At 50.4% G+C, this 23844-nt stretch overlaps 6 protein-coding genes across 6 annotated transcripts, besides 2 other annotated features; 3 read left to right on the top strand and 3 right to left on the bottom strand.

The window, feature by feature from the left end:
- Positions 1 to 1524: 1524 nt before the first annotated feature.
- On the bottom strand, positions 1525 to 3621 carry NFIA_063250 (alkaline phosphatase; the record flags this gene model as incomplete). Its single annotated transcript, XM_001263060.1, has 3 exons — positions 1525 to 3170; positions 3224 to 3426; positions 3509 to 3621. 3 exons carry the CDS (start codon positions 3619 to 3621, stop codon positions 1525 to 1527), a joined length of 1962 nt encoding a protein of 653 aa, XP_001263061.1.
- A 1843-nt stretch (positions 3622 to 5464) lies between these two features.
- Positions 5465 to 5953, top strand: NFIA_063240 (mediator of RNA polymerase II transcription subunit 31; the record flags this gene model as incomplete). Its single annotated transcript, XM_001263059.1, has 1 exon — positions 5465 to 5953. The coding sequence occupies one exon, from the start codon at positions 5465 to 5467 to the stop codon at positions 5951 to 5953; it is 489 nt and encodes a 162-aa protein (XP_001263060.1).
- A 1345-nt stretch (positions 5954 to 7298) lies between these two features.
- Positions 7299 to 10892, top strand: NFIA_063230 (uncharacterized protein; the record flags this gene model as incomplete). Its single annotated transcript, XM_001263058.1, has 2 exons — positions 7299 to 7513; positions 7595 to 10892. 2 exons carry the CDS (start codon positions 7299 to 7301, stop codon positions 10890 to 10892), a joined length of 3513 nt encoding a protein of 1170 aa, XP_001263059.1.
- A 606-nt stretch (positions 10893 to 11498) lies between these two features.
- On the bottom strand, positions 11499 to 12473 carry NFIA_063220 (palmitoyl-protein thioesterase family protein; the record flags this gene model as incomplete). The annotated part of the gene is made up of 1 exon (XM_001263057.1): positions 11499 to 12473. One exon carries the CDS (start codon positions 12471 to 12473, stop codon positions 11499 to 11501), a length of 975 nt encoding a protein of 324 aa, XP_001263058.1.
- Positions 12474 to 17048: 4575 nt separating this feature from the next.
- Positions 17049 to 17082: a microsatellite.
- Positions 17050 to 17082: a microsatellite.
- A 2439-nt stretch (positions 17083 to 19521) lies between these two features.
- NFIA_063210 (putative C2H2 finger domain protein) lies at positions 19522 to 21390 on the top strand (the record flags this gene model as incomplete). Its single annotated transcript, XM_001263056.1, has 3 exons — positions 19522 to 20372; positions 20426 to 20701; positions 20757 to 21390. 3 exons carry the CDS (start codon positions 19522 to 19524, stop codon positions 21388 to 21390), a joined length of 1761 nt encoding a protein of 586 aa, XP_001263057.1.
- A 931-nt stretch (positions 21391 to 22321) lies between these two features.
- On the bottom strand, positions 22322 to 23721 carry NFIA_063200 (putative RNA polymerase II Elongator complex associated protein Kti12; the record flags this gene model as incomplete). Its single annotated transcript, XM_001263055.1, has 3 exons — positions 22322 to 23248; positions 23305 to 23649; positions 23716 to 23721. 3 exons carry the CDS (start codon positions 23719 to 23721, stop codon positions 22322 to 22324), a joined length of 1278 nt encoding a protein of 425 aa, XP_001263056.1.
- Between the last annotated feature and the right edge of the window lie 123 nt (positions 23722 to 23844).

Genomic DNA, 23844 nt, shown 5'->3' with positions numbered 1-23844 from the left:
GCAGATTCGGAGAATTTAGCAAGCACAGGAGAAAGAAGTAGTGTTTTGGACTGGGGGAAGAAAAGGAGGAAGTAGAAGGAAGAGAAGGTGAAGGCGGTTGCCCCTGTTCTACGGTTTAAAGTGATCAACTTCTAAGGTAACCGACTGGCTGGAGGAACAGGGAAAAAAAGAGTGTACTAAGACACAAAAGGAGAAAGGGAGAATATCACTTGACAATAATTATTGGTTATCAACTGATTCTGGGGGGCGCAAAAGTAAAGAAGACGACGGGCTCATTGATCGTCGTTAGTTAAGGGGGGGGAAAGAGGAAAAGGACGGGAAAGTGGGCGGTTGAGACCTGTGCGGACCAGAGGAATAACTAGATGGATGATAATGATGACAAAGATGACAATAATAACTAATCAGTACAACGAGGGGCATTAAATGACATCTTGAATAAAAATCAAGAAGAAAGAGTCAGAAAATATTTTGTCAGATGAATCAACGCAACAATGACTGATTAAGAAACCATATGACAGAAGAGGACTACTATTTGGTGTTGGAAGATAAGGGACAACAGAGATTAACCGCGGATCGACGGCAGGAGTTGATTCATTATGGTCAGTTTTAGATACCTAGAGCACACTCTCTATCCAGTTATCGAACCCTGTAGTAAATAATAATTTAGTATCTACTTTCTTACTACTCTGCCCCAACCATGCCTCATGCCCATGCAATGTCAACTTAGCTACTTACTCCTACGTACTCCTCCTGACCTGACTCCACTCTGCCGTACCCCAGAGTATTAGTCCCGTCACTAGCCATTTAGTCGACCACACTGCAGAAGTCAATCACCCCAGTGCTCATAATTGATCCATGACATCTTCAAACCATTCCTTCGACACAAACCTGTACACCTCTAGAACTGATAGAGAAAAAAGAAGAAAAGTTGGCGTGAGCTACATACCAACAACTCCATCGCCGGCAGCCTTCCGTCAGGAATGCCACGCGCGCCATTACCAAGGCATGTGGACTATGTACCAATCCAGGGGTGTGACCCTTATCCTCCTACGACCAGCCTACAAGGTGCCACTGTACTCCGTCATCGGAGCTGGGTTGATAGCAATAAAACTTCCTCCTACAATCTGTACCGAGGGGTAGATAGGATAGTTTACTGTCTACTGACATGGAATGTTTGGGAATTACGTAGTGACGGCCCCGGTTTTCGACCCTGCGCTGATGCAAGGATCCATTCCTATCGTGCTGCTGGTACGTCAGGGACGGCTTTCCAGGGAAACCCATCTTGGAAATGGAAAATAAGAATACTCAAGAGAAACTTGTCAAATATCAGGGTTCAGTATTCATTGTTACATCATTTTCTACATCATTCTCTATCCGTTTAGAATCTGAGACATTGGTTCACACCTCGCCAAATATTAGAGCTCCAGGTCGTCACCATACACCAAGAATAAATACATCTGAAAAACTCCAATCTCTCCCTAGAAGATAAGTAAGTTGGAGTAGCTTTAAGCTCCACCCGAGCACTTATTTGCCCTTGGGTTTCTTGGTCTGTGCCAGTCCAAGGCACTCGGCCATGTTGAAAAAGATATCAATAGAGTTGTATACTCCGCCAAACAGTTCCTGGCATGGACCCTGCGCGAACACGGGCACATCCGTCAGCGAGTGCACGCCCTGGTTGGCGTCCACTGGCAGGGTGCCGTTGATCAGGAACCCGGTCACGGCATCCTTGTAGTTGGCGTAGTAGTTGGTCTTGGAGCCGGTGGCAGGGGTGCGAGGGCCGGACGCGTGGACCTGGTAGTTCTCCCGGTGATCGGGGAAGGCTACCGTTCCCGAGTGCAGAGTGTATCTGGGATCCCAGCGAGCGGGGAAGTGAACGCCCTCCGAATACCGCAGGGTGTTGGCTCCGGCGACGGTGTACTGGGACAGACCAGATTGCTCGTAGACTCCAATGGCCCGACGCTTCTGACGGTCCTCGCTCTGGGCGTTGAGGTACTCGGTGTCAACGGAGCCAGTAACGTCGAATCCGTGTCCGTGATCGGCAGTCACGATGATCAGGGTGTCGTCCAACTGACCAAGAGCCTTGAGCTTCTCAATGGTCGCGCGGACGGTATCATCCAGCTCCAAGAGCTCGCCCAGAGACCGATCATAATCCAGAGAGTGCATCTGCTTGTCAATGCTGGCGGCCTCGGACATGAGGAACCAGCCGTCCTTCCTGTGGCGGGCATTCAGCACGTCAATGGCCTTGAGGGTCATGTCCTTCAGACCGGGCAGATCCTCAGCATCGCGACCGGAGCCGTCCGGGTAGTTGGTCTTGTTCTGGAGATTGGACTGGTAGACGTTGCGGTCGAGCCAGGTGGCCAGGTTGGAGGTCTGGAACACACCCAGAGCCTTGGTGTCATTGGGAGCGGCATGGAGGGCGGTATTGTTCCAGCTGATACTGTAGCCTTTCTCCGCGAACAGGCCGTAGTAGTCCCGCGAAGCGTCCTTGCTCTTGAGGAAGTTCTCCGCACCGGCGCCAAAGATGACGTCAGGACCCTCCAAGCTAGTCCACTCGTACTTGGTCAGACCTTCATAGAAAGCGTCGATGACGTGCTCATATTCACCCCGATCACTGGTGTGAGCGGCCAGAGCGGCGGGAGTCGCGTCAGCTAGGAAGGCAGTTGAGACAATACCGATACCAGCCCCCGGGTACCGGCGACGGAAAATCTCAGCAATGTTCTCAAACTTCGGATCGTCAAAGGGATCCTCAGAGGAGTCGACGTAAACATTCAGAGCATTGACGGTGGTCTTGTGCCCAGCGTACAGAGCAGTCGCAGAGTTGGCGGAATCGGTGATGAACGAATCCATCGAGTGTGTCATCTGGTGGCCCAGAACGGGGAATTTGTCCATCTGCATCTTGGTCATGTACTTGCCGTTGATACTGCGATGAGCGATGAGACGAGCAGCAGTGATCATGTTGGTGGTCATTCCGTCGCCAACGAAAAGGATCACGTTCTTGGCCCGCCGCTTCGTGGAAAGGTCCCGGACAAGCCAGTTGGCCGTGGTTGTCTGGTTTCCATAGTAGGTCAAGGTAGCCTCGTACTCTCCAGGCTCATAGAGTGCAACTCTCCTGTAGGCCTTCGAGGTCACATTGACAAGCGAAGGCGTGTTCGCGTCTTCCGCAAACAGGTCTAACTATGGTCAGCAGGTGCGCTGTTGTGTCGACAGCTAATGACGACCATACCTTCATACCATGTGAAGTTCCATCTTTCGAGCTCGGGCTCTTCGATGTCAAAGTACTTCGTTACAGGGACTGGCTTTTTACCCTTCTTGGCGATAGTGAACTTAAAGTCGGGGTCGGGTACACCCGCGCGAGCCTCAGAGCCGTTGACGGGAGAGTGAACCTCCAGTCGGATATCGAAATATTGACCGGGAAGAAAATCCGCCCTACAGAGAAAACACGCGATCAGCCCTAGATTCTCCCAACACTTATAAACAATGGCAAGCGATATTCTTAGTCAAAACATACTGATCCGGAGGGAAGACACAGCCCAGAGTAGGACAACCACCCAAGCGTTGAAATGTCTGAGCATGGGCGCACGAGGCAAGAAGTGACACCCCGGATACCCAGAGGAACCTCATTTTGACAAAGTCTAAAAGAGACGAGGATTGATCCTTTGAGAAAGCAGATTCAACCGTGGAGGTACCACTCCCTTTATAAGTTATAATACAAATTTAGTCAGGGTGCCAAGGACCATCCTTCCATGATGCATAAGAGGTGCATTGCGCAGGAACTGGTACGGATGGTTCTCTCAGTCGTCGAGACCGTGCACGAGTGCTGTTGGTGGCACCATATCAGACTGGGAATTAGGAAGGTCAAAGGATTGAGCCAAGACCCGACGGGCTTGGCAGATAACGAGGCGTCCTTGCAATGCGGACATGTCCATCAACGACCAATGCGAAACGAGCTTCCCCCACACGTGCACAGGCGAGGTGCTCTCTTAGGAAGCTTGGGTAACAGGGGCACAAGCTGCAGTTCCAGTTGCCAAGCAAAGCCGGCGGAGAAAGCGTCTTGGCGACGGCTGAGATGCCAAGAGCACGTGGACGTCCCCAAGAGTGACAATGGTGAAAAAAATGAGTGGTTTAATTACAAGCTGGGAAAATATACGCATGGTATCGTCGATATGTGGCCTTGCTCGTATCCAAGACCAAGTTCTAGATAGATTTGGCTCGGTTGAGTCCAAATCGAAAAGCCGAACCACCGATAACCGGGCAATAAGGCAATGGGGTCATCTAACAATGCGCGCATTGTTCTGTCACTGTTTGATGTTCAGAGGGTGAGCTTTTCCATTGAGGTTGGTCTCAAAATGCCGTTGGTGACTACGGGCTAATGTCGTGCCCTTTGCGGTTGTCCTTAAGCCGGTCCAGACAGAATAAAATGGGTTGTCTAGCTCCAGAATCAATCAGTATGCTGTGTTGGTTCCTGCTCTTCGATCCTATTTGGCCACACTAATAGCTCCCAGCAAGCTAAGCAAAAAGGCAAATCATCGGTAACAGAAGCTCCATATTTGTTTCTGCCAATGAAAACTGCCATTGAGCGCTCGGGGCCTTCCAGCTCAGCTTTGAAAACGACTCCGACATGGAGACGTGAGAAGCTCTCCAGACTGCGAAATGCAGTGTCTTTCAGCGAGTAGTATTCGCATGAGGTAGTTATGGCCTCAAGCTCGAATCAGAGACGTTGTGCAGGCCCCGACTCTTTCGTGACTCCCGGTACCTGATATACTTTCAGATCTTCCCGACGCATGGGGATGGTCAACGACGATCTGGAACACAGCCTATCCCTGTCTTGTGTAAGCTCGAACCAATTTGTATTTGATGGTTTGCGATCACGTTGTGCCGGTGAGCCTTTGGATCCGTCCTTCAACCGATGAGAGACGATGAACTAGTCATAGATTGGTCAAGGGGAAAACCTTCACCTTTGACCTTGACTGTCCGAAAGAAAAAGCAGTAACTCGTTTATTAAGCAGATAGATTTCTTTTGGGGGATTAGATAACGTTCAGCAGGCACACAGAGTAACTTTTTCAGCTTGTTAATGTGTCGACTCCTCCTTGACCACACTAAGATCACAGAGGTAAAACTCGTGCACAAGTATGTCGGAGTTAGGGCCACTAAAAAAGTTGATTATTCAATGTGTTTCCTGCCATAGTATGTTCTGTTGTCTTTTGGAAGTGAGTGGGACAACACAGGTTGATATCAAGCTTGTGTGGGCCACTGTATCTTTTCCCTTTTTTGGCGAAGCGCGCATCATCAGTTCTCTGAGATCTTGGCAACTCTGAAACAGTTCTTGCACCTTCTCCCCTTCATGCTCCAAATTCAGGACGAGAGTCTACTCGTCCCTCTTGTTTTCTACTTAGAATATACTTGAATCTTCTAGATATCAATCGACCTTTGTTTCTCCGGCAGTGATTCAATCCCTCCTTGGCGATGGACCAGCAGCCTCTGGCTCACCCCCAGCAACGTCCCCCGCCGTCACTCAAAAATCCTCGATTTACCCTTGAACTAGAGTTCGTCTCTTCGCTCGCAAACCCCTACTACCTTTCCCACCTGGCGGTGACTTATCCCAACCTCCTGGGAATCTCCAAATCCAGCGACGACAGTAACACCGGCACCGAGGGCCCAGACCCCGAAGCGCAGGCCTTCGCCGCGTACCTTGCCTACCTCTACTCTTACTGGAAAACACCTGAATACGCGCAATTTCTGACGCATCCCGGCGCGACTTTACGAGCATTACGGCTTCTACAAGAAGAAACCTTCCGTCGCGACATCATTCGCCCTCAAGTCATCGAAGCTTTAGCAGGGACCGGTCTTGAGGATGGGCAGGGTGGACAAAACGTAGAGGCGGGAGACATTGGGCATAACGAAGGAGACCAAGGGACACAGCAAGACAAGGAGAATATCGCTTCAAAGACATGATGGGCTTGTGTCAATCGATAAATGATTCTTTCGTCCAACAGCCCTCAGGGCAGTGTCGCGGCAGGCTCGGCACTCTTTTGAGGTGTTCCCAAGGAGTAAACCCGGGGCACAATTTGCTATTCTGTTGTAGACACAGGATCTGCAGTGGGGTACAGGGCTCCCCTTCCATTATCGAGACTACGACGACAGTATGATCGTGAGGTTCATGCAAGATGCAGATAATGTATGTTCTTACATACAGACCATCATGTGTGACCGAGGCATTCCCTCAATTGTCCTTCATACCGATTACAAGGGAGATCAGGGCGCGTAAGCTCCAAAAGCTTCATCCTTTCCGAGGATTTTGCTTGTCAAATGGATCGCAATGCTATCCCCATTCATCTTGGTTCAAATGTGGGGTCTGTTGCGGGACTCGGTTCAATTGTTGGTGTTCATTTCCGTTTCTATATCTAGACCAAGCACATTGGTCCGAGTATAGATTGGACAAACACTCAAAAATACTTCTACTCCTTGAAAGGTAGATATGTAGTTGAGAAAGAACACGGTTACAGTTGAATCTTTGGATTTTGCGTTATTTCCAGAATTGCATGGGGTCTTTTATTCTTATGCAAACCAGCCAAGTCATAGGAGTTACGTAGTCACTCCTTGTCTGATCAGCTCGGTCGGGGTGAAAGCATGCCATTAAATGCCAAAAAATATTATCAAAAAGGATTTAATGTTACTCTCATCCCAGTACATTTAACTAATTCTATGATCCCTTACCTCACCTCGATTGATTGATCGCACACATGCGACTAGGCTGGTGCGGCCAACGGCGAAGATACCCAGCTTTCCCCAGCCTTAACTCCGTGCGCGACCCAACGCTACTGTACCTCTCAAAAGTAACCTGGAAAAACACCGAGTAACAATCTCACTTCTCCTGCGTCATTCCCCAACACTCGGATCTCATACTCCTCTCATCATATCTTGTGCAGACCGGCTCCTAGGCACAAGCAAAATTATTGAATGTACACTCCGATGGATTAACCCCGCGTTTGGTGTTTATACCGACCGAATCTCCTTTCTCTCTCCTCCGGCCCTTCTGCCAAACTTCACACTGGTTTCTGTAGGCTTGTGCGGAGAGCAGTGCAGTGACCTCGTCCCTCCCTGATCGGCCGATTTGCATATCCATGACATAAAAGACTGCACATTACTTAACCAGTGCTATTTGGAAGTTCCGTCTCTAGGTAGTGACCACTACTTTCACTCCTCCAGATCGTGTACGGCGTTGTTGACGACCGGTCAACTGGGCCTTCGTATTGCCATACAAGTACCTCATAATTCAATTTTGCAACCATCTGTTTCAATGGAGAGCGTGCGCCAATCATGCCGGCCTAAACACCAGGTCTTGGTCCTCAAATGTTACCCACAATACCAGAAAGGAGTCCAGGATGTGAAACCAAATTCCAGTGAACTCTCTTATCTACTCTACTATGTGAGCACGCGCCGGAGCAAGCTGACCAAGGTCGGCGCCTTTCTGGAGAAAAGGGCAGCTCGGGATGTCTGGCGTAACAAGTTAGGGTGAGTTTAAAGCGAGCCCGCGCGCAGTTATCAACCATCGCGGTCGCAATTCCCCCTGACTGATTTGGGTATTTCATATAGAAATGTACAGGTAACACTTCAAATCCTCACGGCGCTCATCGAGAAAGTCCCCCGCGATCTTCCTATCTATGCCAGATCGGTGATGACCGTCCTTGAAACCGTCCTACGCTCCGGAGATCTTTCCATGGTTGAAGAGTCGATATCGACGTTCGAGACGTTCTGTCGGCATCAGGATATGGCCGCGCTATCTGCTGAACAGGATTTCGCCAGTCAATACCGGGTAGTCGTGCAGACGTATGCAGATTTCGCAGACCAGACAAAATCCGTTTCCCAACTGAAGACTGCACCGAGCGGTCCGATGGTAATACGTTGGAGGACAGCGGGATTGCGAGCGATCAAAGGTGTGGTTAGTTCCGAAGCAGGTCTCGCGGCGGACGGCGGAGATTCACTGAGGATCCTTCTCCCGGTCATTCTGGAATGTCTTTACAATGGTGACGATAGCCTGTTGGCGGCCCTCGAGCTCAGACTGCACGAGTCGGAGAAGAATGAGCCGGCGCTTGGTCGACGACGGAGGGTTAGTACTGCAACCGTGCAGACAGTTGACGCAATGGATGGAGATCCTGCATTGGCGTCACAGTCTGCGGCCGACGTTGACAGGCAGGCGGAAATGGACATGCGTTTGCTTGCTCTCCGATGCTTGGAACGCATAGTCGTGACGGGGAGTAGCCGTGGTCAGATTCGCGTCACTACGAAAGTGGTGCTGCAATTCATCCTGGGCAATGGCCCATTATCCGAAGATAGCAAACCTATGCATATGGATTCGACAGGCGGCTGGGCTACGTCTCTAGTGGAACTCGTCGCCAAGTGGTGTCCCGTTCAGGTCCGTTTCATCATTTTGGTTTCGGCAATGGAGGTGTTGCTCGAGGACCAGCCCACAGAAGAGACCCTGCAACGCTCGCACGCCCTGATATACTTGATCGACTGGTTGCTCAAATCCCCTGTAAACATGATCGGTCTTAGTGTTATTGACATTCTGCTGGGCCTGATGCAATTCATGTCGACCCTGTTATCGCGCCCAGCCAGCGCGAGGTCTGCGGAACAAGGACTGGACGAGAAGCTGAACGATCACGACGTGGTTCTGTCCCCTGAGAGATTGGAGATTCTTGCGCTACTTCAGAGGACTATTGGAGATCTCACGACACATATTTACTACGGTGATCAGGTTGTCGATATGGTCAGGACGATCCTGACTCGCGTGAAGCCATCCATCGGCAATAAACTTTCACCTGCCACGGCCTTACCGAACCAGTCAGACAATACGGAGGGTAGTACTGATTCAGCTGGATTCCCTGGAGAGATGAATGCGGCGGCCTTCTCGCTTCCTATTGCAAAAGTGACAGCGCTTAAAGCAATCAAGGACATTCTCTCGGTAGCCAATTCGAACAGAAACACAGCCGCTGGAGTGGAGACTAGGAACCCTGTGGGCATACATGCCTGGGAAGGAACGCAGTGGCTTTTGCGTGAATCCGACAGGGATACTCGCCACGCGTATATCGATGCCTTCCTCACATGGTTGTCGTTGGAAACGACTCAAGATGATATCAGGGCTACATCCGGGCCCGTGAAGGGAACAGGCACTCTCCCAAGACGTGAATCGCCGGAAGTCACTGAGAAGGCTGACAAGCGACCCTTGAACGTGAGTCAGAGAGAGAAAGTCATCATAGCGGCTCAGTTGAACTTCCTCCGAATGTTCCACTTGACAATATACGATATTGCGCTCGACTGCCCTACAGACGAATCCGAGATTCTGCTACTTCATCTCCTTCTCACAAGCCTTGTGGAACGACTCGGAGTCAATGCCGTCAGATTTGGGCTACCCATGGTTCTGAAGCTTCAAGAGGATTTAGCATCTGTGCAGTCCTTGCGTTCTCCAACTGCCAAGGTCAACATCGGAAGCTTGGTCCATGGATATCTGTGGGCAATGTGCGAGAAGTTTGAGTTGGAAAGCTATAGAGTTGGCAACGAAATTAGGATAGAGATTGACAGGCGGAGACAAAATGGCCTTTGGCTCGACAGAGTGCGTATGCCTGCCATTCGTATCGACGATATCATCGAATCGCGTGAGAAGTCTCCGCGCAACGACGATATCATGGCGCAAAGCGAGCTCATCCCTTTCAAGGCCGGTATTGAGGAACTTGTCAGCAGAATTGAGGAGGTTTATAATTCCTCCATGACCTCGCCCGCTCACAGCCCTCCGGCATCACCCGGACACAGCTATGCTCTTCCCGTCCTAGGACATGGAGCCGCGACTGCTAATTCACTCAAGTGCAATTTACCGTCATCTATCAAAGAGCAAATGCTTTCACCATGGTCCAGAGAGGCTTGTCTGGCGGCCGCTGAGAAGGAGAAGGCAGAGGCTATGTCTATCAACGGATCAAAACACGGTACACTAGGGTTGCGTAATTACGCCACCTTAAATGGCGCCGGTAATAGCTCTCATTCCATCGCTACCTCCGCGCATCAGAGCGCCTTCGGTGCTGCAGCAGGTCTGCAACATCTCCGGCGCACGAGCATACCTGACTCGCAGGGTACACCTGTCAACGGCTCGGGCAGAGAGTCGCCAGTGCGCGTCAACGAACTGAGACGGGTTCTTTCTGTGAATGTGGAGGGTAATGCTCGCCGGTTGAGCCCACTCCGCGGGCGGCTGGATGCTTCGAATGGCAGTATTGTCTCCTCGAGTAGTGAGAGCATGGTCAGTGGCTTTTCGTTGTCTGAATATGATGCGGATGGGAACTCAATCAGACCACAGTCCATTCGGGATGGTCGATTGTCCGCCAACGGAGACGGCATGGAAACACCTAAAGCCTCTTCTATTGGTGTGAACGGCGGCCAGTCTCGGCAGTCTTCATTGTCGTACAACGTGCGGTCTGATGGCATCCCTCCGGTGCCGCCGATCCCCCCATCCATAAGCCTGCCCGGAGGGTTTCCGAACGATTCTCAGCGTTCATTGGCAAATGGCGAGCGACCCTCGACCGCTCCCGGGCCCCGTCAGGTTTTCACCAACGGGAACCAAGGGACGTCCTCTGCGGATAACGAGAGGACCCTGAGTAGACACAAGAGCCGTTCCAGCACTGGTCTTGCGGCCACAGCTAATTCCGACAAAGCTTCATACGTGGCTGACGGAGGTCCTCCCCACGCTGCCTTGCGTCGGGACGTGCAGAACCTCATTGACGGATTTCTATCGCCGATGGATGCCGAGTCGAGGCGCAGCGGTACCAATGCCTCTGGCCGCAGGGCCAGCAGCACGCACGCTGGCAGAAGGAGGGCGACAGGAGGGATTGGACGTCCTCCTTATTAGGCCTCCTAGTTCATTCAACATGATGACTATCGATCTTCGTGCACAACCCTTCTACTTCTTCTCTTCGCGTTCGGGCCCCTCGGCAGGCCCCATTCCCCCTCTACTATGCCGACTAGCATGCATATAATCTTATACCTTTCTCTGATCCTCTCGCCTCCATTGCCGTAACACCTCCTTTGTCCAAGACTTTCTCTCCTCACCCTTTATTTCATCTACTAGGCGATTTGTCTTGTCTATCTTGGCTCCGTCATGGCACATTCGTGTATCATGTATCGACATCTGCTCATAGAGTTTGCCAGCTTCGAGTACCCTTCCCCTTTTTTCTTCTCCTTGTTCTTTCAGCGCCGGATCACAGAACATACCATGGTTGGGTAACTCAGCAACCCCAGTTATTGTTGCATGTGAATAGGCGGGAATGGCATTTTGTGCGTATGTAGATTATTGGGAAATATACATATTTGCAAGTCCTGTATGATGTAATTGAGCAAGTGTCAGGGAAGTCTGGGTATATATAACGACAAACATGGATGCGTCGCAGACACGACAACGCGGTTAGTCCAAAACAGAGAAGTAGAATATCAACCGAACACATGGCAAACGCTCAGTCTACAAGCCAGTCTGCTTGAGCAGAGTATTATCCGGAGGAATCTCCACCTCGACCGGCCCAAAATACTCCTTGAAGACCTTCTCCAGGGTCTCCTCAGCCAGCTGCATATGACCACCGGGAACAGTCCTAAAGTCCAGCTTTCCCTGTTCATCCAGCGCCTTCAACCCCAACCAGTCCTCCTTATACAACCGCCTGTCCTTAAGCGGCGTCACCTCGCCGTTCGTCCTATTCACCTCCGCAAACCACGCACTCTCCTTCGGATTCACCATGGTATCGTCCTCAAACATATACATCGCAAAGCGATTCAACCCCGCCAGATTCTCCGCGTACCTTTCATTCTTCAACACACGCTCGTTGTTTATGTCTGCAAGGAAGTTGCTATGCTCGAGGTACGCCTCCAGCTCCTCCGGATCGCGGAAGTACTGCGCAGGCACGAACCGCGACTGCGCGAGACTCGACCACCGGCCCGCGCGCAGCAGCGCCTCCGCCCCCCGGCAGATCCAATCGCTCCACGCGCACTCCTGGAACTCGGCGATCCCGTTGTGCTGGCTGCCGAAGGTGACGAGGTTGCGGACGGGCGGGTCGTTGCACCGCTCGACGTACCCGCGCAGGAACTGCCCGCCTTGCGAGAAGCCCAGCGCGTTGACCGCGGGGGCGGTCGAAAGGATCGGATCTGCGCGGAGCTGGTCGCAGACGAGTGCGATTTGCTCGGTGAGGTTGCCGAGGAAGGTGGCCTGACGGTCGGCGCTGGCGGTGTCGCCGAGGTGGATGAGGTGGACGTAGGTTCCGGGGTTTGTGGACTCGGCGAGCGCGGCGACTTCTTTCATGCCGTCGCGCTGGAAGTCGTCGCCGAGGCCGTGCCAGATAACTAGCGGGAGCGGGGTGAGTTCTGTTTCATGGGGGCGGAGGGGAGATGCTGCGGAGAGGATTGCGAGGGTGAGGGGGAGGAGGGTCGTTAGGTAGTGCATCGGCATGTGTGTATGTGCTCTCAGCTTGATCGAATGATTTCCTGCCTATAGTTTCTTGATAAAAAAGGGCAATATGATGATGGATATTCTGTGTAGGGATGAGGTTGTTGGAAGCTGAGGCAGCAATGAGACTTGTCCGCTATCGGTCACGTTACGGTCTTATCACCAGCTCAACGTAAGGAGCCATCTCAACGTAAGCCTATTTTCCCATATAAAAGCCCATATTTCAAACATAGATTTCTCAACACTATAAGCCTAAATACTTATAAAACTTAGTATATACCTTTAGTACTAGTATCTTGATGATATAGTATAAGGAGGAAAAATTCTATAGCTTCTCCTTAAAGTTAATAGTATCTAGTACTAAAATAAATATATAGAAATAGATTTCTTGTATTATCTCTATTCCTATAAGAGTATGAAGCCTGTGACTTTACTATTCTATTATATAAGTAATTCTTAGTATACTTTATATATTAGAGAGATGATAGTCAGTATATTATAGACTAATATACTAGAAATATATATAAATGAATATAGACCTTATGTATGCAAATAGTATAGATATACTATTAGAATAAGTAATAATTTTAGTATAGGTACATACAACAGAACCTATACTTTTTTATAAAGATTTTTAATTAATTTTATAGCCTCTATTGTGGTTATATTAGTTAGAAATATTCATATCTTTCAATTCTTACGTTGAGGTGGCTCCTTACGTTGAGCTGGTAGGGTCGCCCGGTAGGGCGACCCTGTAACTTAGGTGGAAGGGTCGGTTAGGCCCGTAGGGCAGGAGTGCAGGGCTAATTCGTCGCGCATGTAACGAGCTATTTCTCGTCTTTGTACAAGGTAACCAGGCTCAATGCGATTACCATGTTATTACTAATTCTATGATATGTCCCCTATAGTATTTGGTCTGTTGTACTGACAGTAGGTGCTGAGTCGCATTGTTCAAGTCACCCAACAGGTGTATGATATACATATATATATCAGAGATCTCCGTATAACAACAGAGGATCAGGCGAGGACGAGAGGAGTAAAGGGTGTACGACATTTTCTGTCATTTTTTGCCCGAATATTCTGGGCGATGGTTCTATTTGAGCCCTGTGCTCATTGTGTCCCGGAGTACAACCTTCGATTTCTGAAAAACGCCCTGAGTCGGTTGCTGTTGCATTTCTCTCAGCACGGGCTACAGAAAAGCTGCGCACGGATCCAGGGTTGCTGTTGCTAAAAATTGGAGTCCCAGTGTAAATTCTATCAATTATATTGATTCGTTCATCATCACCAATACCCGTGTGACTGACCCGTGAGGAGCCTTGGGTGTCCGTTGGATTGTCCGGACTTTGGCTGGCAAATCCATAGATCGATGTCGCGTGACTGTTCTCAGTTAACGAAGTAACTTTCGGTTCCTTGACTGCAGAGTTCCACGGTGTCGATATCCAGTCTGTTGTTCCATTACTTGCTTGATCCCCTGCAACATCTATGGGTTGGCCGAATATCACCATCGGTGATGCATACTGTCTAGTCCGCGAATTTCCACAAGGAGTGTCGTTCTGAATAACTGGCCCCAATGGATAAAGAGGGTTGACTTTCTGGCTCAATGGCCGTCGTATACTGCACCTTGGCTCTGGAAGCCATCCAGATGGTGACCGCGTGACTGCCGCTGCACGTTCATGTTCATGGTGACCGAATGATTGATCGAGAGAGTGTGAATATTTTGAGGACTGTGAAAACGGACGCTGTTCAAGCTGCGGGCCTCGATGGCGATCTGGACGTGCCCTTATTATTATCTCATCATTCGAGCACCTTCCCTTCTCGGCAGCTATCTGATCGTCAATTGTGAAGCGATTTTGGATGATTGACCCGGATGATTGATGGACTCTGTTGCTGTCATGGTGCCTCCGGTGCGCCGAGATTGACGCTCCAAAATCCTGACCCTGAAACCCGGGTGCTTGGATCAGTCCACTGTGGTTCCTGCTGGATGGTATCCGACCCGGGATAGCAGCTTCAGAGAGACGAGATCGTGGGATGGCCATAGAATGTATAGACGACTTAGGATCTTCTGATTTCTTCTGACAATATGATGATCTGTCAACCGATTCTTCTCTTGCGCTCCATGCCTTGGCGTCACTGTATGGCTGTACTGACGGATCCGAGCCTTGGTCGGGACGGACTGATATATCTCCATCAAGGAGCATTGGTTGAGAGGAAAAGTTCTCGTGACGCTGTTTGAGAATGTCTTCGCCAGCATGGCACCGCCGTCCATTTATCTTAATATCTAAACCTTCCATCCCAAGTCGATCCGACGATATATTCTGTCGAGGAGCCCTGCGAGACTTGGTAATTTCAGATGGCACAGCCCTGTTTTCCACGGCAGCTATTCTCGTTCGGTCGGCCTCGGTTAATCTTCGTCTTTTGCCAAAGTTTTCGACCTCTTCGACTGGTGTGAACGAGATCTTGAGAGGCCGTGCAGCTCCGACAGCAGCCCAGTCTGTTGTTTCTAATAATTGACGCTTGATATGTTCTATGCGATCGGACGGCTGTGAGTTATTCACTTGCTCAGAACAGACTGAGGAATCCCTAGCCAACCGTGACGGGGAGGGATTGGCCGTAGTCTATTTGAAATACCCAGTTTAGCTGCACATCCAGAGGATGGTCATTCTCCCACCCGCCGTGGAGCCACACAATCGTCGGGTTCGAGGAGCAAGCATCCTACCTGACTAGCCAATCCAAGCCTCTGAGTCTCGTCTCCAGTGGACTTTGCCTGAAGCGATGGTCCAAATGTGGCAAATTCAATGAGCGATGGAGCCTGTCGAGAATCATTTGTGCTCCTCAGTCTTGATTTTGCGAACTTCTGCTTCTGATTTCTAGCGAGATTGCTGGAGCGATTGTTCGAATGCCGTTGCAAACGACCTCCCGTCCAGTTCATTGCAATATGTAGCAAGTAGATGAGCAGACGACGGTCAAGAGACGATTGAAGATGCTCTGTATAGGTGTTCTGATGTGTACCAAGTCCTCAGGCCGTCATGTGATATCGGAAGGCAGTTCAATATGCCCATTGAAGTTCTCAATACCATTTTGCCAGACTGATCGTATTCAAGTATGCGGTAACAATTATATTGGTAGCTAACTACGAGCAGACTGTAAATAGTTCAAGGGGACAAACTGCAACGGCTCTGCTCTTTATGGTGGACGTCTAAGAGGATAGTCCCCATATTGCATGACATCGCGGGACTGTTGCAGCAGCTGCGCGTCATGGCCTTCTGCAATCGTGCAAGTCAAAAGTGTACCCTTGGCTTCGGTGCAATTGTTGCCCAAATGACTTGCAGCGAAGCGGAAGCTTAACGGAGTCGATCCATCGCGACTTCATGACGGGAGTTCGAGCACTAAGTAAGGGGCTCTGAAGCTCATGGCCAGTCGTCGTCCGTCCCAGATGGATGGTTAGGCTACTACATGCATGAAAGACTCCATCGCCTGTACAAAGTTGAGCTGGAGGTGAAGGTTGGTACCTGACTCTGTCTATTGGGTATGTATCTTTGTATTAACAAAAATTCTTATCTCTGCCGTTAAGCTTTCTGTAGGGCTTCCCAAGGTTAGTTCCGTAAGTTTCCGTCTTCGGCGGGCTCGCCCAAGAAATCCTTCCAAGGGAGCGGGCCGTTCCGGAAAGACGGTCTTGAACAGTATGAGAACCAAGGTCGCTCGAAGCCACCGAGTTCTACTTTACGAAGCTTACGGCGATCCAGATTAGATAATAAAGGGCAAAGCAAATAGTGCAAACTATCACGTGATGATTCGCTTCAAAACCGCGTTCTCGCACAGAGCAAAGAAAGTTCTCTTCTTACTCCGTTCATGGTCCAACATCAACCTGAACAATCTCTAAAGCGCTTGTGGCATCTACCAGTCCAATGGATGGCGACAAGATTGCCGTATAGCTACTCGGCCTGTGCCTTGATGCAGGCACAGTCGTTTGTACTTACAGTGCTCAGAAATCGGGCCATATCGGCGCCTGCCTTCTGACGACTCGGAGTCCAAATCACAAGGTAAGCGCTTTTTTTTTTATTTTCAAAAAACCAATTCTCTTTTCATGAGAATTGTTTGAAAGTGCCCCACTATGTTCTCCCTCAATTTGAGCCGGGCGGGATGATAAAGGACCTATTGTGTCCTTGATATGATGATCACCATTACCAATAAGCATAGTTCAACTGAAATCTTCGGATTGCTGAACGACAACCTTCTACCATCTTTCACCCCTATCTGATAAATCTCCCGTCTGCGCTGCTCATACTGTTCATGTTTCTCAAGAGAGGATCGATTTTTGATGAGTTGCTAATAATTCTCGTCAACAGGTGCCAAAAAAAAAATAAAATATTTGTAGATAAAATGAGGGCTAGGCTCGCTCCGACTTCAGTCTCCTCATGCATTGCTGCCCAACCTGGACGGATTACAGTGCAGCCCAACCAGTAGGAAGTGGATTCTCTGGTCTGACGATGCACGGTCGTAGATAAATGCGCACTGCTCACCCTTCCAATATCCTGTTTGCGCTCTCTGACAGCGGTTTTGATGTTTCGTCGCAGGCTGAGCAGCATCAGCAGCATCAGCAGCATCAGCAGCAAATGACTGCACATAGTGAGGCTGCATGAGGGGTGAAACTGCCAGCTACCCCCTGGTTACCTGCAGAGGAAGGTAGTTATCCTAGTTCCCCGATGCGTAGGAGAATTTGACGTGTTGTCGTCTCATCCAAACGATGAGTTTCTGACATTTCAGCGATGTTCACGAGGGAAAGCGGGGCACAAGAGTAAAGGAGCAGCCGATAGTCTAGCTGATCAGCGTGTTCCATCAGCCGCCGTTCACTGGCTGTGGGCCGATCAGGGACGGCATCAGTGACTATTCCCAATGCCGTATCCTCTCGCTTGTAGCCTTGTGACCTTGTTGCTGGATCTGACTCGCCCTCTCGCATGAGTCGCACCATATTAATTCTCTGATGTTCTGCTCTATGTGAGGCAGATTGAGGGATATCTTGGAAGGCTCCCGCAATCTCGCCCTGCACGAGATAAATGGCGGGAGACGCTCTCATCCAATCGACTCCGTAGTGCGTCATGTTTGTTCGAGAAGGAATCGGCAGATGATGCAAGCCCGCAGCCCTCAGACTGGCACATGGCCAATAGAAACAGCAATCGCAAATGGAGCAGGCCTTTAAACTTCCGCTTCACCGCTACATATTGAATTTCCGAATATCCCAATAATAACAATGCCAAAATTACTCCGAAATAACGACGATTGAGCGGGAAATGAATATGATACATCCACTTTTGGAGACGCGAGTTTCTCTGCCACGTCAAAAACTGCAATGATTGGCAGCAGAAAGGGGGAACTATTGGCAGATGGCACACCATCGTCACCACTTGGCGCTGCGCCAGCTGCATCCGAAATCACCGCCCTCTTCTTGCAGGATCGAATCATCGGCCTCGATAGTGCCAGTGAGGCAGTTGGATGCTGCAGGACTCCAGGCCGGCCGCACGCTTGGACGGTCATTTTCGTGCTTTTGCCCACTTTGCTCGCCCCTCTCCTGATCGCGTCTCCTGAATCCCGAACAGGATGAGGTCTAAAAAGGCCGTTGATCCCCCCTCGAGCCAAATTTTCTTGATCTTCTCTTTTCTGATCTCATCATCCTCAATCTTCCGCTTCAGACTTGGCAGCCGACTTCCGTTTTGATACCCCAGGCTCTCAAGAATCTGCATCTCTCTTCTCTAATTCGCTGTCAAATCGACTCTTAGATCAGCTACCTAGTTCATACAATACTGCCAATCTCGCTTGAAGGCTTAATTGTTCTCGTTGTCGTTCTTCTCTCCGATACTGCGCAAGCTTCCAAACCCTGGATCTTGGAAAGAAGAAAACCATTACCCTGGCTTCAAACAACCCAGACTGCCTTTTGGAATACATACCACCGCCCGGATAGGATCTGCTTTCACTGTTTTTTTCTGTTTTTGTCCATACTCCCAGGCTTTAGTCTGAACAAATCATCGACAGATAACAGGTAGACCCCTCAATTGTTTCCTTCTCGTTCCCTTTTCCTTTATTTCCTTTTCTTTCTTCCAACTTTGAACTGGCCATTCTGCGACAAATCTGGACCGCTTTCACAACTCCATACTTCGCCTACTTGGACTCCCTGGACTTCCGGACTTTAGTTGCCTTACTGGATTTCACTGTCACATGACAGTCTCCTTGAATAATGACTCCCACTTGGACTACAAACGTCTACAGCAGCCGCTGTCAGACTGGACACTCAGTGTTGCTTAATGTTGCACACTTGCACATCACTTCCATGGACTTCATCGTTTTGCTTTGCCCTACTATGGACTTCTCACTTCAATCCTGGAGCGAGACTTGGATTTTAAGTTGACCTCGGAGCCTTCATCTTTGCCTGGGAGAACTTCACTGGACTTTGCCTGACCTGCCTTGGATGACTTGAAATGATGCTTATGAACTCCGTTCTTCGCTGGACCTCTGGATCTCTTGAATAGTGCCTAAGGAATCACATACTCTGAGAGTCGACCTTCATGGGACCATCAGTTTACCTGAACTCTGGATTTACCCGCTCTCAATTCATTGTAGTCTCAACAACGAAACTTCCTCTGGATAACAATACCGACATGAACAGGCCTCCCGCAGGATAGATCCGACGACGTGTAGCATTAGCTAAACGTCATTCCTTTGACTTTGCAGCTGTCGAGCTTTTCACACTTCTCGGTGACCATGATCATCACGCCGGAGCAACGACTTTCGTCTAAGTGGACTAGCCATCGACCCTTACCAGGTGCCCTTGTTGTGACGATCTTTTACGGGCGACTTCCAAGCAACGTCTGCAAAACGGCTAAACTGGCGCTTCAGGACATCGACTGGATCTTTAGGATGGACTCTCAATTTTTATTTTATCTGCAATGTGTTATACTATAACGTTTGTGAATGAAAGTCGGTTACTGACTTCAATTGTCTTTCAGTCTAGTGCTTGTCTTTGATTGCTTCCCAGTCATAGCTGGACCTATAAAACACAATGTCTTGCAGTGTCAAGAATGACCCGGAGCGGGTTTCTCTGTCCCAGTCAGCTTTGCAAAACATGGACCAGATCTCTCAGACCAGACAGACCCAAGGAATCTCAAATATGGCCCCCAGAATGATCCAGGATGATGAACTCTCAAGCCAGGATAACTTCTCATTGTGCTCCAGTACACATCATGGCCATGGAACTCCTCACGACCTGAAATGGGCTTTGCATGATGCCGATGCATTTGACCACAGTGTTATCTCATCGAGCAAACCTGAAACCCCTGAGGTGCAACTGCTTTCTTTCTCTTTGTCTCAGCAGCTTTTGCCTACCACCGTTGGGCCAAGCGATGTTATCTACCAGTCAGGATCCGATTTCCAGGATATTGGGGACCATAATGACCTGGATTTCTCGCACGCACATGACTTCAGTCATTATTCTTCCCTCGTGGATTTTGCCGCATATGATAATGATACCTGTGGCCAGAATGGGACCCAGCCCTGCACTCCTGATGATGCTCTTTCCGTTGGACACAGTTCTCATGCTGAAGATTGCCACATGGTCACCACCAATGAATGGAACACCATTCTAGCAGACACCAGAAACTACCACCCTTCTTCCATGGATCACCTCCCAAGCAACATTTTCCAGCCATTGCCTGTTTCTCCCCCTTTGACCGAAGCAAGCAATGATGTTTCCGTGACCACCTCTTGCTCCCACTCAGGGTACCCGACTTTTATGACCCACGAAGAAGCCATGCTGAAGGATATCACTGCCACGCCACTTGGGAGCCAGGGAATCAACTTGGGAGATCCTCTTTTCCCTCTCACGCCGCCTCTCAGCGAGCAGGATCCAAACAGGTCAGTACTTCTCCATGATGTTTGATGTAAGGCAAATATTGATTCGTTTGCAGAACTATCAGGCCTACCAAGAGTGCTCGCAGACCAGCATTGCAGACATCGTCACCATCGTCCCAGGCCCCGGTCAAGCAGGAACAGGAATTCTTCCCACCCCTCCCTGCGAGAGAGCCCTCTCGGCAGAGGTCCAAGGAGAACACGGAGTTGCGGAACCCTCGTGACCACCCATATTATTCCTACCCCACCCACAGTGATGGAAAGTATTACTGCCCCTTCGCCAACGGCGAGAAGCCTTGCAATCACCCCCCGACTACGCAGAAATGCGCTTACCAGTGAGTATAACCGGCTATTATGTTAGAATGTTCAAATCGCTGATAAATCCGCCAGCAAATACCTTGATTCCCACCTGAAGCCTTACCGTTGCAAGGTCCCTGCCTGCATGGAGGCTCAGCTGCAGTTCTCATCCAATGCCTGTCTGTTCCGCCACGAGCGTGAGGCCCATGGATTCCACGGTCACGGTGATAACCCTCACCTTTGCCTGTTCGAAGGATGCGACAGATCCGTCCCTGGATATGGATTCCCCCGTAGATGGAACCTCTTCGACCATATGCGTCGTGTCCACGACTACGCCTCTTCCGAGAGACCTAGCTCTCCGGAACACTCTCCCTCTGGCGTTTCCGCTCCTAAAAAGAAGGAGGCAAGCGGACGCAAGCGCAGAGTCACGGGTGCATCTGGTACGCAGACAATGAAGCGGACCAGATCCACGCACTCTCAGACCAGCACCTTGAAGGCTCTCCAGCAGACCGCAAGCCACCACGGCCAGAGGCTCCAGAATGCTGAGCGCAACTACTACAACTGCCGCGCGCGCTTGCTCGAGGAACTCAGCAATATCACCCCTCAGGATTCCTCCATGCACGACAAGGTCAATGCCAGCCTTCAGGAATTGATCACTCTGGGACTGAACTACCGTCACATTGAAGCCAGCCAGACTTCTTCCCTTCCCAACGGACTTCCCGCATGAATGCACTCCTGGATCCGAGTTCCTTCTTTTTTGACTTCTTCCCCTCTGAGGACTCCTTGTCGGAGACCGATGATCAATCTTGACCTCTCAGTGCCCGGGAGGCAGGTTCTACGCATGGAAAAATCACAGACACGCCCCGGAAAGCTTTCCACTCTGGCCATCGGATTTGCTGTTTGTGTCCCAGAGATTTCTTCCATGTTCAAGAGTTCTCGCAGTGCTCGTCATACCTTCATTGGTATCGGCGCGTCTTGATTTTAGAGCTCTTTCTTTGAACAGACTACTGGACCCATATCGGGCCAGTACCACCGCAGCGTCAAACTTGCTTGACGCGCGGCTGTCTCGCCACAGTCCCAACGGCCAGCTTCTTCGGAAGCCAGAGCCAAGATGACCCAGGTCATCAGGGGAGAGACAGACCCTCCTTGCTTCCCTATTTCCTCCCTACCCTTTTTACAGGGGTATTTGGATTCCCTCTTTTTGTATAAAAGCTTTTTGTATTCGTGGTGACGGGGTGTGCTCTCTGCTGCCCAGCACTTTCGATGGCTGGTCTTGACAAAATAAAAAGTCGGGCAGGCTTTTGTGTATGAAACATTGTGTTCTTTTTTTTTTCGGTTACTGAGCTTAGACTTTTTATTTATAGTCTGTTTGTTTTCGAGTTTGGTTTTTGCTTTGGTTTCGATGTGGATAAACTCTTGGATTGAAAGTCAATATAGCAATTCTCTTATTGATATAGTCCTCTTCATTTGACTAAAAATAAGTAGTCAGTTCGGAATGACAATAATTTACTGTCTATCTCTATATCCAGATCGTCACTCGTCGCGATGTCATTCAACTAAAACAACTTTTCCATGGATCAAAGCCAACAAGCTATGCAATGCGATGAACTACCCAAAATCAAACCGCGCAGAATCTTGAAGAGGAACGAACCCAGCTTTTAAACTCCGTTCTCGCCCGCAAATTCCGCATTCAGGAATCTCACAAACGCATCTCCCACCTGGTCAGGCGCCAGCCCGCCCTTGACCGCCGACGCATGGTTCACCCCAACATACGCCCGATTCAGTCCGATCCACTGCCTCCGCAGACGCTGCAGACGCGGTAAAGCAAGCATACCGCCCGCACCGGCAAGCTCGTCCGTCGTACCTGACGTTGCCACGTGCGCCGGGATGAAGATGGGGGCCGAGGCCTCAGGGACCGGAATTGCGATGCCGCGGGCGTCAGGATTCTGGGCTAGCGCTGCCTCGGCGGAGGGGTTGGCGAGTGTGTAAGAGCGGATTGCGCTGACAATGGCGGAGGTGCATTTCTCCATGGCGTAGAGGGCGGAGGAGTCCGTTGCGGTGGGTTGGACGGTGGCCTGGTGGGGCTTGATCTTTGGGCGTTGGCGCGCAGCAGAGCGCGGGGTGCGTGCTGTGGCGGAGGTGTTGATGCTGGCTGTGTCGGAGAGGAGGGCGCTGGATGCGAGCGCACTTGTGAGCGTTGTGACGGGGGTTTCGGGTTCGGTGGAGGTGGATGGGTGCGGGATGCCGGTTAGGGCGGTCCAGATCTCCGCGATTGGAGGTTCAGGATCGCTCCACGGGACGGTGAAGAGGGGCTTGTCCCAGCGGCTGTGAGTGCTGGGTTCTTCGTAGCGGAAGATGAGGTTCTTGAGGAGGTCGGGAGGGTATGGTTCTTCGGTGTCTTCGGTAGTGGGAGAGGGGGCTTCAGTTTGCGTGGTGCTTTGCGCTTCGACTTGTGCGTCCGCGTCTGCTGTCGACGCTTCCTTTTGTTCTTTGTCGTGCGATTCAGACTTCTGTTGCGCATCCCGGCGATGTATCCTGGCTTCGTTGTTCGCGATGCATTGATCGACAGGGGTCCCGACGTGTACCTTCAACATCCCGAATCAGTCTCCACCCAAAGACTGGATCTAAATTGTAAACTTACGACACAAGAAGTCGTCCCTAACGCCTTCGCCTCACACCAAAGCTGATACCTGTACCCCTTGATGTAATTCATCCCATCAAGAATCACGAAACTATCCCGGCCCAAGGCGCGCTTGGCCCGCGTGTATGCGACCCCCCGCGCCTCCTTTTCCGTCCTCGCATTGTCATATACGGTCCTCGGATGCGAAGGATCATGCGTCGGGACGATGTGTATCTTGTATCGGGGTCTTGAGGCGGGGATAGCGCCGGATTTGAAGAGTTCATCTTGCGTCACCTCGAGGAGCGAGGCGAGCTGTTGGGCGCGGTACGAGAGACCGGAGCAGGGATAACCTGAGAGGACGATGAGCTGTCATTCCTTTAGTATTAACTCCATTTCATAACGATATCGGAACACTAGAGCAGTAACACTTACCGGCATTATAACAACAGTGGATGAGGATGTGACGCTGTGTTTGGCGGAGACTTTTTCTTCGCGGGGCTACTGCAGGCGGCATGTGACTTGGGAAGCTGATGTCTCTGGCTGCTTCGCGTTGATGGACGT

The sequence above is a fragment of the Aspergillus fischeri genome, genomic scaffold (assembly GCF_000149645.3).
Source record: "Aspergillus fischeri NRRL 181 1099437636252 genomic scaffold, whole genome shotgun sequence".
NCBI lineage: Eukaryota > Fungi > Ascomycota > Eurotiomycetes > Eurotiales > Aspergillaceae > Aspergillus > Aspergillus fischeri.
Note: the sequence above shows the minus strand (reverse complement) of the source record. Positions and strands in the feature narration are given on the sequence as shown.